Below are 14627 nucleotides of genomic sequence, written 5' to 3'. Positions count from 1 at the left end.
GGACATTTTTCTCATGTAGGAAAAAGTTACATTTATGTATTAGAGCCATTAACTGACAATAAATTTAAAACAAGAACAAAAGAAATCCCCTGCAGGTTAAATTTAATTATTCAGATTTTTTTTTTCCAAGAGGGATTACTTGGGAGAAAATTATAAACCTTCAGAAGCCCAAATTTATTTGATGAAAATATACCAATTTAATTCATAAATATAAACTTAATGTGATTTTATTATAAAAACATGGGTATTGAATATAAAAACAATTTCATCTCCTTTATTGGCTAAATCATGTAATTATTGTTCTCTTACTCAGAAAGGGGTATCCTCTGATTATGATCAGGCACACTATAGATGTTAAATAGCATTGTTAAAAAGCGTTCTTTCGTTTTGCTTTTTTTTTTTTTTTTTTTGTGGTACACGGGCCTCTCACTGTTGTGGCCTCTCCCTTTGTGGAGCACAGGCTCTGGACGCGCAGCCTCAGCGGGCATGGCTCATGGGCCCAGCAGCTCCGTGGCATGTGGGATCTTCCCGCACTGGGGCACAAACCCGTGTCCCCTGCATCGGCAGGCGGACTCTCAACCACTGCGCCACCAGGGAAGCCCCTGTTTTGCTTTTTTTACCATTTCAAAAGATCAGGTCATGGAGACAAGGCAAATAACAGCAGAAAAAAAAAAAAACTAGATAAAAGAATAAAATTACAAGTAATTCTTCTATAAAGAAAGAATTAGAAATCTAGTTTCCCAAGAGACAGAGGAAAAAAATTAAATAACTCATGAAGCAAGACATTGGTATTGAACCCACTTACCACTTAAGGGCAAGAATCACAGAATCAGAAATATATGTGTAATATAATAAACCAATGTTATCTCAATGAATAATAAAGCTAAAAAAACCCATATATTGCCACTGATTGTATGACAATACACCACTGTTGTATTGCAGTAACATCCACTCCTGCTACACTAAATTATAATTAAATAAAAGAATCTGTAGATTTAACTTCTTACTTGTGCATACTCTTCCCTTATAGTCTTGCCACTTCCATGATAAATGTACACAGCTCCCCCATGATCATCTTCCAGGGGTGCTCCTATCACGATGTCATTAAATCCATCAAGATTGAGGTCTTTCACAGCAGAAATAGCTGTTCCAAAACGAGCCCCACATGGTTCATTTTTGTTTTCCTTTGTGCATGAATCGTGCTTCAGAGACGAACAGCAAGTCTGCTTCATGGGTTCCAGGCTCATTTGATATTCAAACCTTGTCTGGAAGAAAGATAAACAGGATACTTATGGATTTCTGTCATTACTACAGCAGAGCGAAGTTTCTAAGTACATACTAAATCAGCGCTACTAAAAACCATTTGTACTTCAATGGTAAAGTCTGTAAAATTTCTTAAAAAGTGTGTCTATCTGAGAGCAAAGTTAGAGATTTCAAAGAACAGACTGTAGCAGGGTGGGAAAGATGATGTACTGAGGACTTTAATGGATTCTCCTTTTAATGTAATCAAGTGAGTACGTAACTCACAGCAGCTTTTTAAAGCTGAAGAGCTGAATTTTAAAATCCTCAATTCGTGTCACTATCCTTTCTTCACCCATTACTGTGCTTTTTGGAAAAGTCTCTCTCTATTCTCCCCTATAAAGGATGGCAAGTGCTAGCAATGATGAACAGGAACAGATTTTCTTGGGAAAAAAGGGAAAAACAGCACAGGGGCAAAAAAATGTTGACAGGAGGAATCAAAAAGATGATAGGAAGAAAGATATGTAATTTATGATTTAAAATAATTAATATGGGAAAGACTCTAATAATTTAACAAGCTAAATAGATACATCCCAACTTTGCTGTAAACATCAAAAAATTCTTCTAATGAAGAAATCAAGAATTATTTTGCTTAGCAAATGATGTCTAAAGTTAGGATCAGAAAAACAAAATCTCACTGTAGCAGAGTGAAGTATTCCAAAGACCATAGCAGTTTGCTCAAAGTCTTTGGTGTCACTGCTTCTCCACAGTCTCTCCCCCTTCCCCCTTTACACACACACACACACACACACACACACACACACACACGCGCGCATAGAGCTTGAACTGTTAATGTGCCCCACCTCTAGACCACAGCTCATGAATGGTTGCCTGTGAATTTAGCAATTTAGTGAGATTTATTTATCTTTATTCTATATACTCTTTAAAAAGTTCACATTTACAAGCAGAAAATATCTAACAGTTTGAACTACTTTACCAGAATTCTAAATGTTCGTTTAGAGACAGGAGTTAGTGAGGTAGGCTGGCCCTGAAAGCTTCTTTGCTCCTTTTGCCGAAGCAAGTGAAAAATTAGAACAACATTATTAATTGAAATTTTAAGAAAGAAAGATTCTCCCAGATTTTGACCAAAGTTATCAGGTTACGGTTACCATTACCTGATTCAGAGCATAGATGTACACTTTTCCTTGTTCCTCCTTCTCTGTTCCCATGAACATAGGAGCCCCGACTAGAAGAATGTCAGTATTAGAATCTTTATCAATGTCAACTGTCGTCAAAACACTTCCAAAGTAGGAACCGATCTAGGACACAAGACAAAACAGAACAAAACAGTCTGATGAACATCAGAAATTCTCAAGGAAACTAAAAACCTGCATTTCTCTTACTTATACCAATTGAGAAGAGTGTTTGGGAGTCAGATGACAAAGGAAATGAAATATAGAAACCAATGCTACCTGAGAGCTCTTTATTTGCTCTTGCATGAAGCTAATGAATATTAGGTCCATCCTGGGGGATGAGCAGTTGTCATAGATTCTGTAACTTGAGAATAAGAGAAAGGATTTCCTCTGTATTTCACCCTAACCTCTCTTCTCCACAAATCAGAAAAGAACAGTAATAATACAACAATTTTTTAAGGAAATAAATGAAATAAACAATAGAAGGCATTCCTGAATGGCTTCAGTATATGTTTAAATACACCATGAGGAACTGAATTATCTCGGAACACTGGGGCAACATATTTCACCTTAGAGTCTTAGAAGACTGTCTACTCAACAAAATCGCTAAGTCTTGTCCCAGCAGCTATGAGAGATAGAGAAATATAAAAGGATTGCTGGGGGACCATCCTCTAGCAGGACTGTATTTTCTCTTTAATGATAGGGATGAATTTTAGGGAAATCCAGGGTACTTGTGCTTCATCATTCAAGTGCAATAACTTTCTCAAATGTTGACCTGTGTCTGATGTTCGACGTGCTGTATAATTTTATCCTTGAAATTTCCTGTCGTCTTCCATGACTTTACTTTTGCTCTTCTGATTCTGCCACTGTATCACAGACCATTCTTTCTTTCCATTTTGCTGGCTCCTTTCTCTCCTTCCATTCCCTAGATTTTGGCCTCCCCTGAGTTCAGACCTGCAACCATTCCCTTCTTTTAGATGACCAATTCTCCCCTACCAATTCCCACTATCTCAAATGGCAAATGCACTCCATCTTCCTTCTCAAGACTCCCAGTTCTACATTTCTACAGATTGCCAGACAGCTGCTAGACACTGATTTTTTGAATGTCCTTTTCTCACAGGCTTATGAAAGGTTTAAAAGGTCTTTGCTTTTAGGTTGAATTAATTACAAATGTTAAATAAAATGCTGTAAGATCTGGCAATATTGGGTCTTCATTCCCACATGGCAATAGCCGTCTGAAGCTGAGCAGGGGCTAAGCCCGTGGATGGTTCACAAGCTGCCCAGCCCATGGCTCCCACTTTCTATTGTCTTCTGTCCAGCAGCTTTTTTATTTGCTTACCTCCCTGCCACCTGCAACCATTTGGATTTGTGCTCACTGTTACAGAAAACATGTCTAAAACCAAATACCATTTAAAAAATATCTAAACTGCTTGAGTTGCTGACATTCTTTTTTTTAATGAATTTTATTTCATTTATTTTTTTATACAGCAGGTTCATATTAGTCATCCATTTTATACACATCAGTGTATACATGTCAATCCCAATCGCCCAGTCCAGCACACCACCACCCCCACCCACCTCTGCTTTCCCCCCTTGGTGTCCATACATTTGTTCTCTACATCTGTGTCTCAATTTCTGCCCTGAAAACCGGTTCATCTGTACCATTTTTCTAGGTTTCACATATATGCGTTAATATATTTGTTTTTCTCTTTCTGACTTACTTCACTCTGTATGACAGTCTCTAGACCCATCCATGTCTCTACAAATAACCCAATTTTGTTCCTCATTATGGCTGAGTAATATTCCATTGTATATATGTACCACATCTTCTTTATCCATTTGTCTGTCGATGGGCATTTGGGTTGCTTCCATGACATGGCTATTATAAATAGTGCTGCAATGAACATTGGGGTGCATGTGTCTTTTTGAATTATGGTTTTCTCTGGGTACATGCCCAGTAGTGGGATTGCTGGGTCATATGGTAGTTCTATTTTTAGTTTTTAAGGAACCTCCATAGTGTTCTCCATAGTGGCTGTATCAATTTACATTCTCACCAGCAGTGCAAGAGGGTTCCCTTTTCTCCACACCCTCTCCAGCATTTGTTGTTTGTAGATTTTCTGATGATGCCCATTCTAACTGGTGTGACGTGATACCTCATTGTAGTTTTGATTTGCATTTCTCTAATAATTAGTGATGTTGAGCAGCTTTTCATGTGCTTCTTGGCCATCTGTATGTCTTCTTTGGAGAAATGTCTGTTTAGGTCTTCTGCCCATTTTTGATTAGGTTGTTTGTTTTTTAATGTTGAGCTGCATGCTTCTATATTTGGGAGATTAATCCTTTGTCTGTTGATTCGTTTGCAAATATTTTCTCCCATTCTGAGGGTTGTCTTTTCATCTTGATTGTAGTTTCCTTTGCTTTGCAAAAGCTTTTAAGTTTCATTAGGTCCCATTTGTTTATTTTTGTTTTTATGAGTTGCTGACATTCTAATCATGGCGCCCTTTCTCCCAGCCTCCCAGGCTTGAAACTCAAATCACTCATGATTTACATTATTCGTGATACTCTCCTCAAGCGTTCATAAGCAATTTTTTTTCACAAAATTTTATACTTCCTGTCTTAGAGACAATCAATAGAGTGATAATGGGCCTAAGATGTCATCCAAATGGTTTCTTTTACAATCTTGTCAATTCTTCCTTATTTATGTCTGCCACGTCCCTTCCTTTTCTATTTTTATTGTTGATCTATCATTTCAGGTTCTTCTCGCCTCATCCTTCAGCTCCAACAAAAGCCTTGTTTTTTATTGTTTATGCATTTTCTGATTATAAATGTTGTCAAAGGGCTAATAACACCCCCTCAGCTGGTAAAAGAGAATCTGACCTTTGGCTTATTCTAACTCTGTCCCCCTGGAAATATGATCATCATATTCAGCTATAACACTTAGCAACGTTGAGTGTGGTGAAAAAAACCTCTGATTGGAACATTGCATTTAGGCTGGGTGGAACTATAAACATCCGATGGAGATAACATATTTTGGGCTTCCTAGATTGCAGTGACTCTTCTAACTGCATGCCTTTAGCAGGACCCAGGGAAGCTATGTCTATGGTGCTGTTATAAAAGATGTTGGCTCCTGTAGGGCTTTAAAGCCAGGGCAGCTCCTGCACCTGCTTTAAGTGTCTGTCTCTTGGCACCTCAGCTGTGCTGCTGTGCTGGGCTGCTTCCAGGGCTCCTACAGGGGAGGGAGGCCGGTGCTGCCCTGCTCTTCTGAGTAGTTTGTGTGAGTGTGTGTCGGGGGGTAGTCTAATGAGTTGGAATGTTTAGTGAAGCCCAAGAACGCCCCCATCCTATGAGGAATGTAGAATAAAATCTCATTCTAGAATACCTGGAAAATGCAGAAAACTATGAAGAAAGGAATAAAAATTACCCAAATTATCACCATTTAATAATAACCAACAACAGCACAGATGTTTCTTTCAGTTTAAAAAAGACTTATATATACTTATGTTTGCATATATGATTTCTTAAACGACTTTTAATATTCAATATTATCTAATGAGAATTCTCTGACTTTACACATTACAAATTATTTCCCATCACCTCCAGGGGAAAATCCAAATTCCTTAGTCTACCATTCAAAACCTCACACAGTTGGGCCCCACTGGCTCTTTCACTGTGCTTTCTACCTATCTACATTCTGTCTTTCTTCTAGACTAGCCCACATTTTATCTCTTATTAAGACTTTCTGTACCATCCTAGCTTAAAAGAATCTATGTTCTGAATTTACTGTCTGTGGCCCTGGCACTTTCATGCTTATTAATGTTTTAGATTTCTTTGCTTGTGTATATGTTTGTACATCTGTATCTACATCATTATCTACACATTCTACACCTACCTCCATCCAGCTGAAATATTACTGATGCCAAAGACACAGACACTTTAGATTCCTCCAAGGAACTTAACATGGGGCCCTGTTCACAGTGCATGTTGAATATGGGGGTACTGTTTTTTAAAAAGTTTAGGACAACAGACAGTTCAATTTACATAGATAGAGTGTGAATGGATTAATTGAAAACAACGATTTTGAAGTTTACCTGTTCTCCATGGAGTGTCTGGAGAATCCTGATGTCTCCATCCTCCATCCTGTAGATGACCACCTGGCCTGTATGATTGTACCGTGGCTGTCCGGCAATGTAGAGCACATCTCCAGAAACAGTGGCGGAGTTTACTGTGTAACCTAACGAAAGACAGACGCTGGATATACTCACTGGCCCCTTGGAGTTTGCATGGAATAAGTTAAGATCCATTTTAAACGGTTGGGAGAATCATTGTTATATGTTTATATGGACTTCTCTTTTTTTGAAAATAAATATATATACTTTAATGCAGGAAAGTTTGTTTAGGTAGAAGCTTTTAGTGTGCTCCCTAATTATCTACCACAACTGCTTCATTCTGAAAAGGTATTTTCCCCCAAACCTCAGTTTTTCATTGTTTAAAAGCACAAATGATATAACATTGACAGGAAAAGAAAACACACACACACACATACAAAACTCTCGCAATCTCAATTTACCCCTTTGAAATAAATCAACTGTATTTCATTTGGATGCATGTGTCTGTGCCATAGAAATCCATAACTTTATACAGTTGTAATCATAGTAAATGTAAACGTTTTCTGTATTGCTGCCTAGGTTTTTAATTGTAATTTTAAATGGTTGAAGCTTCCTTCTCAGTTAAGGTATAAATGCCTTGTGTTTATACCATAGGACCATTCCCTGTTGGAATGGTGGAATTTAGGTGTTTTTTTTAAATTTTTTGGCATTACACTTAAGCCTGCAAAGACATCTTTGAGTATTCAATTTTTTTCTTTCTTTTGGATTTTTTTGATGACAAATTTCAAGGAATAGCTTACTGGAGCAAATTTTTAATGGTTCTTATAATGTCTGACAAATTGTTTCCAGAATATTTGTACTAATTCATTCCATGAACAGCCACTGGAGAGAGTAGTTTAACCAAATTCTTACAAACATTAGGTACATTACTATTATTTAAAATTGTGGATGCTCTAATAAATGTTAAACAATATCACCTTGCTGTGATTTAAATTTTCATTTGTTTGATTAAAAGTAAGCTTGAACAGTTTTTCACAATTATTCCTCTTTTTAATTGGGCCTTCATGACCTTTAAAATTTTAAACTGTGTCTTTAAAGCAGATTATTATTAATTTTTGAGTGAAGAATTAGATTTATTCTTTGTATCTCTAGAGAACAGAGCTAAATCAATAGATAAAAATTACCATGTGGAGATTTCAACTCTACAGAAGGAAGAAATGTTCTAATAACCAGAACTGTCCATCATTGGAGTAGAAGGCAGATTATTTTTCCAAATGCCACAGAATAGCATTTTTTACTGAGAAAAAGATTATATTGATAACTCACTTACCAAGTATTTTACCATAAGATAATAGTTCCACTTTCTTCCAAAACTTTAAAAGAGGAACAGAAGTTTTGTACTGAAATATGTTTATTCTTACAAGTCCTAAAGGAACACAATTCCTCAGCCATATTCCCTTTCATGAATATTTTTCTCATATTTTCATTTCTTCAACTTAGAGCTTTTTAAAAAAATTACTATACATAATAGAGACTGTAAAATATTCTTTTTCTAATGTGTAATGTGTTATATTTTTATGTTACTAACCACAGTATTGCTTAAAAAATAAAAACTTTACAGTCATGTTTATACATAAATAAAATGGAAAAGAAGACTGCAAAACAAAGGTTGTTGTATTTCATGCAGCTCTATTAGAAATATTAAGAAGAGAGTGGGGTGAGTGGGGTGAGAGTACACAGTGATTTTTTTTTTGCAATTTTCAGAGCTATGAATGCAAACTGATAAAAGAACCTTTAAAAAATAAGTTGAAAATTATGTCTGAGGCTTGGAGTTGTGTGATTATCTACTTGACTTTGATGATGCACAATTGATAACTAAACCGTTAGCTGAAATCTTCACAGTGACAATAACAACCAGTCAGGTAGTCCTGGTTGAAGCTCAGGCATCTAAAGACAATAAAGAGAAAGTGAGAACAAGGGCCCAGTAAAGTCTAGTCATAATAGAAGGATAATCATTATAAAGATTTAAAAGCTTAATATCACTTTCTGAAAAGGAAAGGCACACGATTGAAGAGAAAGGAAAATTGATGGCATGGTTCTGTGTGTAGATTTATAAAGAGTAAATCCTGTCAGCTCTCACGATTCACTTCTTGGGAAAAGTGCTAGGATCTGGTGAGGTAAGGGGAAACAGGTAGAATCTGACTTGATGTCATGAATTGGCCTCACATCTTTACTTTTCCTCGTGAATCAGTCTAGCGTGATTAGAAATCAGCAAACTGTGGGTGGGGGAGGTAGGGAACAGGATCTCGACTGTATTCTCACCAGCAAACCCACTTGCCGAGTGCATGTTGGCAAAAGGCAGTTACTGGGCTATAGAGACAGGTGGATGATTCCATCCTGAGGGAGGTTGCACAGCTTCAGTTCCTGCTTCTTTCTGAGTATTATTGGTTACTATGGCATTTTTTAATAAACTGTCTACCTCTCACTTTTCTTCTTCAGTAAGAATTTCCATAGTCTAACAACTTTCAATCCACATGGATTGAGAGAACACATTCAAACTCTTCTTAATGTGTAACCTATACAAGGAAACATTTTGAAAGCTTAATTTTAGATTTAGAATAATATTTGGGGGAAGAAAAGCTATTTTTCTCCCCTGACCTCTTTCTGAGTGCTTTTCTATTTTGGAAGAAATCTTACATATAATAAACTTTATGTTGGCAAAATGTCTAAAGCACCAACCTGTGACTAAGATAATGAAAGGATTTCTGAAACAAACCAAAAAAACACATCATCTGAGCAGACTGTAGACAACATACCCCCAAATTTCCTTTTCTGGGCAGACAGGAGTCATGTATTATAAATACTGTGGTCAGAAATGAAGGTTGTCTTAACTTTTTTTGCTTACAGCAGTATCTTTCAGTCCTGAATTCTCTAAGTCTGCTCTAAGCAAATCATTAACCCAAGGTTTTTGAGAATAATAGATTTAGAGTTCTTTAAGTTTATTTGTTTTTAAGGAATTCAATGATAATCACTCAGAATACCAAAATTACTATAGTATTATTTATAAAATAACATTAGTATTTAATATATTATTAAATATCGTGTTAAAGTGTGTGAACTTCCTTAGAGAAGTGACAATGTCACTCACATCTTTGTGGACTTCAATGTCTTTGTGGGCAATGTCTTTAATGTTGTAACTATTCAATACTAATTAGTAGTAGTATTAATGTCAGCTATTCTTAGTAGGTATATAATACACCTGTATTAGTTTTCTATTGCTGTTGTAACAAATTACCATAAACTTGATGGTAACACATCACAAATATATTATCTTTTCAAGTTAGAAATCAGACCTAGGTCTCCCTGGGCTAAAATCACGGTGTTGGCAGGGCTGGGTTCCTTCTGGATGCTGTAGAGGAGAATCCATTTCCTTGCCCACTGTGGCTTCTAGAGACCACCCACATTCCTTAGCTGTGGCCCACCGTCTCCATCTTAAAAGCCAATATTGCATATCTCTGACCATTCTTCTATAGTTCTATCATCCCCTGTACACATCCAGGAAAGCTCTGATTTTAAAAACCCATGTGATGAGATTGGGCCCAGCCAGGTATCTCAGGATAATCTCCTCATGTTAAAATCTTTAACTTAATCACATCTGCAATGTCCTTTTTGCCATATAAGATCTGGATCTTGGGATTAGGACATGCACATCTTTAGGGCATTGTTCTGCCTATCATAATACTAATAATAAGAGGAATGTTTTCTATACAATATTACATAATATACAACAATAGACAATACCTATTGAAGGTCAGCTGTCTGTCAAGCACAACACTAAGCACCTTACAGGTATTATTTAATCTCATTTTCATAACAAACCAAATTATATATATATTTTTAAATAAATAAGAAAATTGAGGCTTTGAGGAATAAGGCAATTTGTCTAAAGTCATAACCAGGGGCAGAGTCAGAAAGCAAACTCAAGATTCTATGACCTAAGAGTATCTCTGTACTGTCTGATTGTATACACAGTGCCATAACCACTTCAAGTCACTTCAAGTATGATGGGATCAGCAGCTTTATAATTTTTATTTTTATGGGTTCATGATGTTCCATTAAGTGGATTTACTATTTACCACTTACTTAACTATTCCCTTATTTTTGAACATTAAGGATATGCCATTTACCTCAATAAAATACTATGAAAACAACTGTTCCCTTGGCATTCTTAAATAATTGGATTTTTTCTTTAGGTTAGATCCTCAGAAATGAAATTTCGAGGTCAAGGTGGTGTAAACATTTTTATGGCTCTGGATACACACTGTCAAACGACTTTCCTAAAAAGTTATATTCCTTTATATGCCACTGTTACATATGAGGACAAATGTTCTCAGATTCTTCTATCTAGGATGGAAAGAAACCTCAGGTTAAACTGGTTCTTGATTTCAAGGTATTTCACATAGAACAGTCTCATAGAATCTTAGAACATGAAGAACCTTTAGAAATTATCTAACCTGAGATTGGTTCAAGATGGAGGAGTAGAAGGACGTGCTCTAACTCCCTCTTACAAGTGCACCGGAATCACATCTAACTGCTGAACAATCATTGACAGGAAGACACTGGAACTCACCAAAAAAGATACCCCACATCCAAAGACAAAGGAGAAGCCACAATGAGATGGTGGGAGGGTGCAATCACAATAAAATCAAATCCCATAACTGCTGGGTGGGTGATTCACAAAGTGGAGATCACTTATACCACAGAAGTCCACCTACTGGAGTGAAGGCTTTGAGCCCCATGTCAGGCTTCCCAATTCGGGGGTCCAGCAATGGGAGGAGGAATTCCTAGAGAATCAGACTTTGAAGGCTAGCGGGATTTGACTGCAGGACTTCGACAGGACTGGGGAAAACAGAGACTCCACTCTTGGAGGGCACACACAAAGAAGTGTGCGTATCGGGACCCAGGGGAAGGAGCAGTAACCCCATAGGAGACTGAAGCAGACCTACCTGCTAGTGTTGGAGGGTCTCCTGCAGAGGCGGGGGGTGGCTGTGGCTCACCGTGGGGACAAGGACACTGGCAGCAGAAGTTCTGGGAAGTACTCCTTGGTGTGAGCCCTTCCAGAGTCCGCCATCAGCCCCACCAAAGAGCCCTGGTAGGCTCAAGTGTTGGGTCACATCAGGCCAAACAACCAACAGGGAGGGAACCCAGCCTCACCCATCAGCAGACAAGCAGATTAAAGTTTTACTGAGCTCTGCCCATGAGTGCAACAGCCAGCTCTACCCACCACCAGTCCCTCCCATCAGGAAACTTGCACAAGCCTCTTAGATAGCCTCATCCACCAGAGGGCACACAGCAGAAGCAAGAAGAACTACAATCCTGCAGCCTGTGGAAAAAAAAAAACATATTCACAGAAAGACAGACAAGACGAAAAGGCAGAGGCCTATGTACCAAATGAAGGAACAAGGTAAAACCCCAGAAAAACAACTAAATGCAGTGGAGATAGGCAACCCTCCAGAAAAAGAATTCAGATTAATGATAGTGAAGATGATCCAGGACCTCAGAAAAAGAATGGAGGCAAAGATCAAGAAGACTCAAGAAATGGTTAACAAGGACCTAGAAGAATTAAAGAACAAAAAAACAGAGATGAACAATACAATAACTGAAATGAAAAATACACTAGAAGGAATCAATAGCAGAATAACTAAGGTAGAAGAACGGATAAGTGACCTGGAAGACGGAATGGTGGAATTCACTGCTGTGGAACAGAATAAAGAAAAAAGAATGAAAAGAAATGAAGACAGCCTAAGAGACTACTGGGACAACATTCGATGCAACAACATTTACATCATAGGGGTCTCAGAAGGAGAAGAGAGAGAGAAAGGACCCGAGAAAATATTTCAAGAGAATATAGTTGAAAACTTCCCTAACATGGGAAAGGGAATAGCCACCCAAGTCCAGGAAGGGCAGAGAGTCCCAGGAAGGATAAACTCAAGGAGAAACACGCCGAGACACATAGTAATCAAGTTGGCAAAAATTAAAGACAAAGAAAAATTATTGAAAGCAACAGGGAAAAACGACAATTAACATACAAGGGAACTCCCATAAGGTTAACAGCTGATTTCTTAGGAGAAACTCTAGAAGCCAGAAGGGAGTGGCATGACATATTTAAAGTGATGAAAGGGAAGAACCTACAACCAAGATTACTCTACCCGGCAAGGATCTCATTCAGATTTGATGGAGAAATCAAAAGCTTTGCAGACAAGCAAAAGCTAAGAGAATTCAGCACCACCAAACCAGCTCTACAGCAAATGCTAAAGGAACTTCTCTAAGTGGGAAACACAAGAGAAGAAAAGGACCTACAAAAACAAACCCATAACAACTAAGAAAATGGTAATAGGAACATACATATTGATAATTACCTTCAATGTAAATGGGTTAAATGCTCCAAACAAAAGACACAGGCTCCCTGAATGGATACAAAAACAAGACCCATATATATGTTGTCTATAAGAGACTTACGTCAGACCTAGGGACACATACAGATTGAAAGTGAGGAAATGGAGAAAGATATTCCATGCAAATGGAAATCAAAAGGAAGCTGGAGTAGCAATACTCATATCAGATAAAATAGACTTTAAAATAAAGAATGTTACAAGAGACAAGGAAGGACACTACATAATGATCAAGGGATCAATCCAAGAATAAGATAGAACAATTATAAATATATATGCACCCAACATAGGAGCACCTCAATACATAAGGCAACTGTTAACAGCTATAAAAGAGGAAATCGACAGGAACACAATAATAATGGGGGACTTTAACACCTCACTTACACCAATGGACAGATCATCCAAAATGAAAATAAATAAGGAAACAGAAGCTTTAAATGACACAATAGACCAGATAGATTTAACTGATAATTATAGGACATTCCATCCAAAAACAGCAGATCACACTTTCTTCTCAAGTGCGTACAGAACATTCTCCAGGGTAGATCATATCTTGGGTCACAAATTAAGCCTCAGTAAATTTAAGAAAATTGAAATCATATCAAGAATCTTTTCTGACCACAATGCTATGAGATTAGAAAGCAATTACAGGGAAAAAATATGTAAAAAACACAAACACATGGAGGTTAAACAATACGTTACTAAATAACCAAGAGATCACTGAAGAAATCAAAGAGGAAATCAGAAAATACCTAGAGACAAATGACAACGAAAACACGATGATCCAAAACCTATGAGATGCAGCAAAAGCAGTTCTAAGAGGGAAGTTTATAGCAATACAAGCCTACCTCAAGAAACAAGAAAAATCTCAAATAAACAATGTAACCTTCCACCTAAAGGAACTAGAGAAAGAAGTACAAACAAAACCCAAAGTTAGTAGAAGGAAAGAAATCATAAAGATCAGAGAAGAAATAAATGAAATAGAAACAAAGAAAACAATAGCAAAGATCAATAAAACTAAAAGCTGCTTCTTTGAGAAGATAAACAAAATTGATAAACCATTAGCCAGACTCATCAAGAAAAAGAGGGAGAGGACTCAGATCAATGAAATTAGAAATGAAAAAGAAAAAGTTACAACAGACACCACAGAAATAAAGCATCCTAAGAGACTACTACAAGCAACTCTATGCCAATAAAATGGACAACCTGGAAAAATGGACAAATTCTTAGAAAGGTATAACCTTCCAAGACTGAACCAGGAAGAAATAGAAAATATGAACAGACCAATCACAAGTAATGAAACTGAAACTGTGATTAAAAATCTTCCAACAAACAAAAGTCCAGGACCAGATGGCTTCACAGGTGAATTCTATCAAACATTTAGAGAAGAGCTAACAGCCATCCTTCTCAAACTCTTCCAAAAAATTGCAGAGGAAGGAACACTTCCAAACTCATTCTATGAGGCCACCATCACCCTGATACCAAAACCAGACAAAGATACTACCAAAAAAAAAAAAAAAAATTACAGGCCAATATCACTGATGAATATAGATGCAAAAACCCTCAACAAGATACTAGCAAACAGAATCCAACAACACATTAAAAGGATCATACAACATGATCAAGTCGGATTTATCCCA

The 14627-nt window shown here is 37.2% G+C and overlaps 1 protein-coding gene across 1 annotated transcript in view; it reads right to left on the bottom strand.

Moving 5' to 3' along the window:
- ITGA1 (integrin subunit alpha 1) overlaps positions 1-14627 on the bottom strand; it is a 168128-nt gene that overhangs the window by 39712 nt on the left and 113789 nt on the right. Inside the window, exons 12-14 of the mRNA XM_082649801.1 lie at positions 6518-6660; positions 2415-2558; positions 1008-1265 (exon numbers count right to left, since the gene is read on the bottom strand). Coding sequence (XP_082505927.1) covers positions 1008-1265; positions 2415-2558; positions 6518-6660 — 545 coding nt within the window. The remainder of the gene's footprint in view (positions 1-1007; positions 1266-2414; positions 2559-6517; positions 6661-14627) is intronic.

The sequence above is a fragment of the Grampus griseus genome, assembly GCF_964374135.1.
Source record: "Grampus griseus genome assembly, chromosome: 3".
In the NCBI taxonomy this organism is placed as follows: Eukaryota; Metazoa; Chordata; class Mammalia; order Artiodactyla; family Delphinidae; genus Grampus; species Grampus griseus.
The sequence above is the reverse complement of the archived record's forward strand: the minus strand, read 5'-3'. Positions and strand labels throughout refer to the sequence as shown.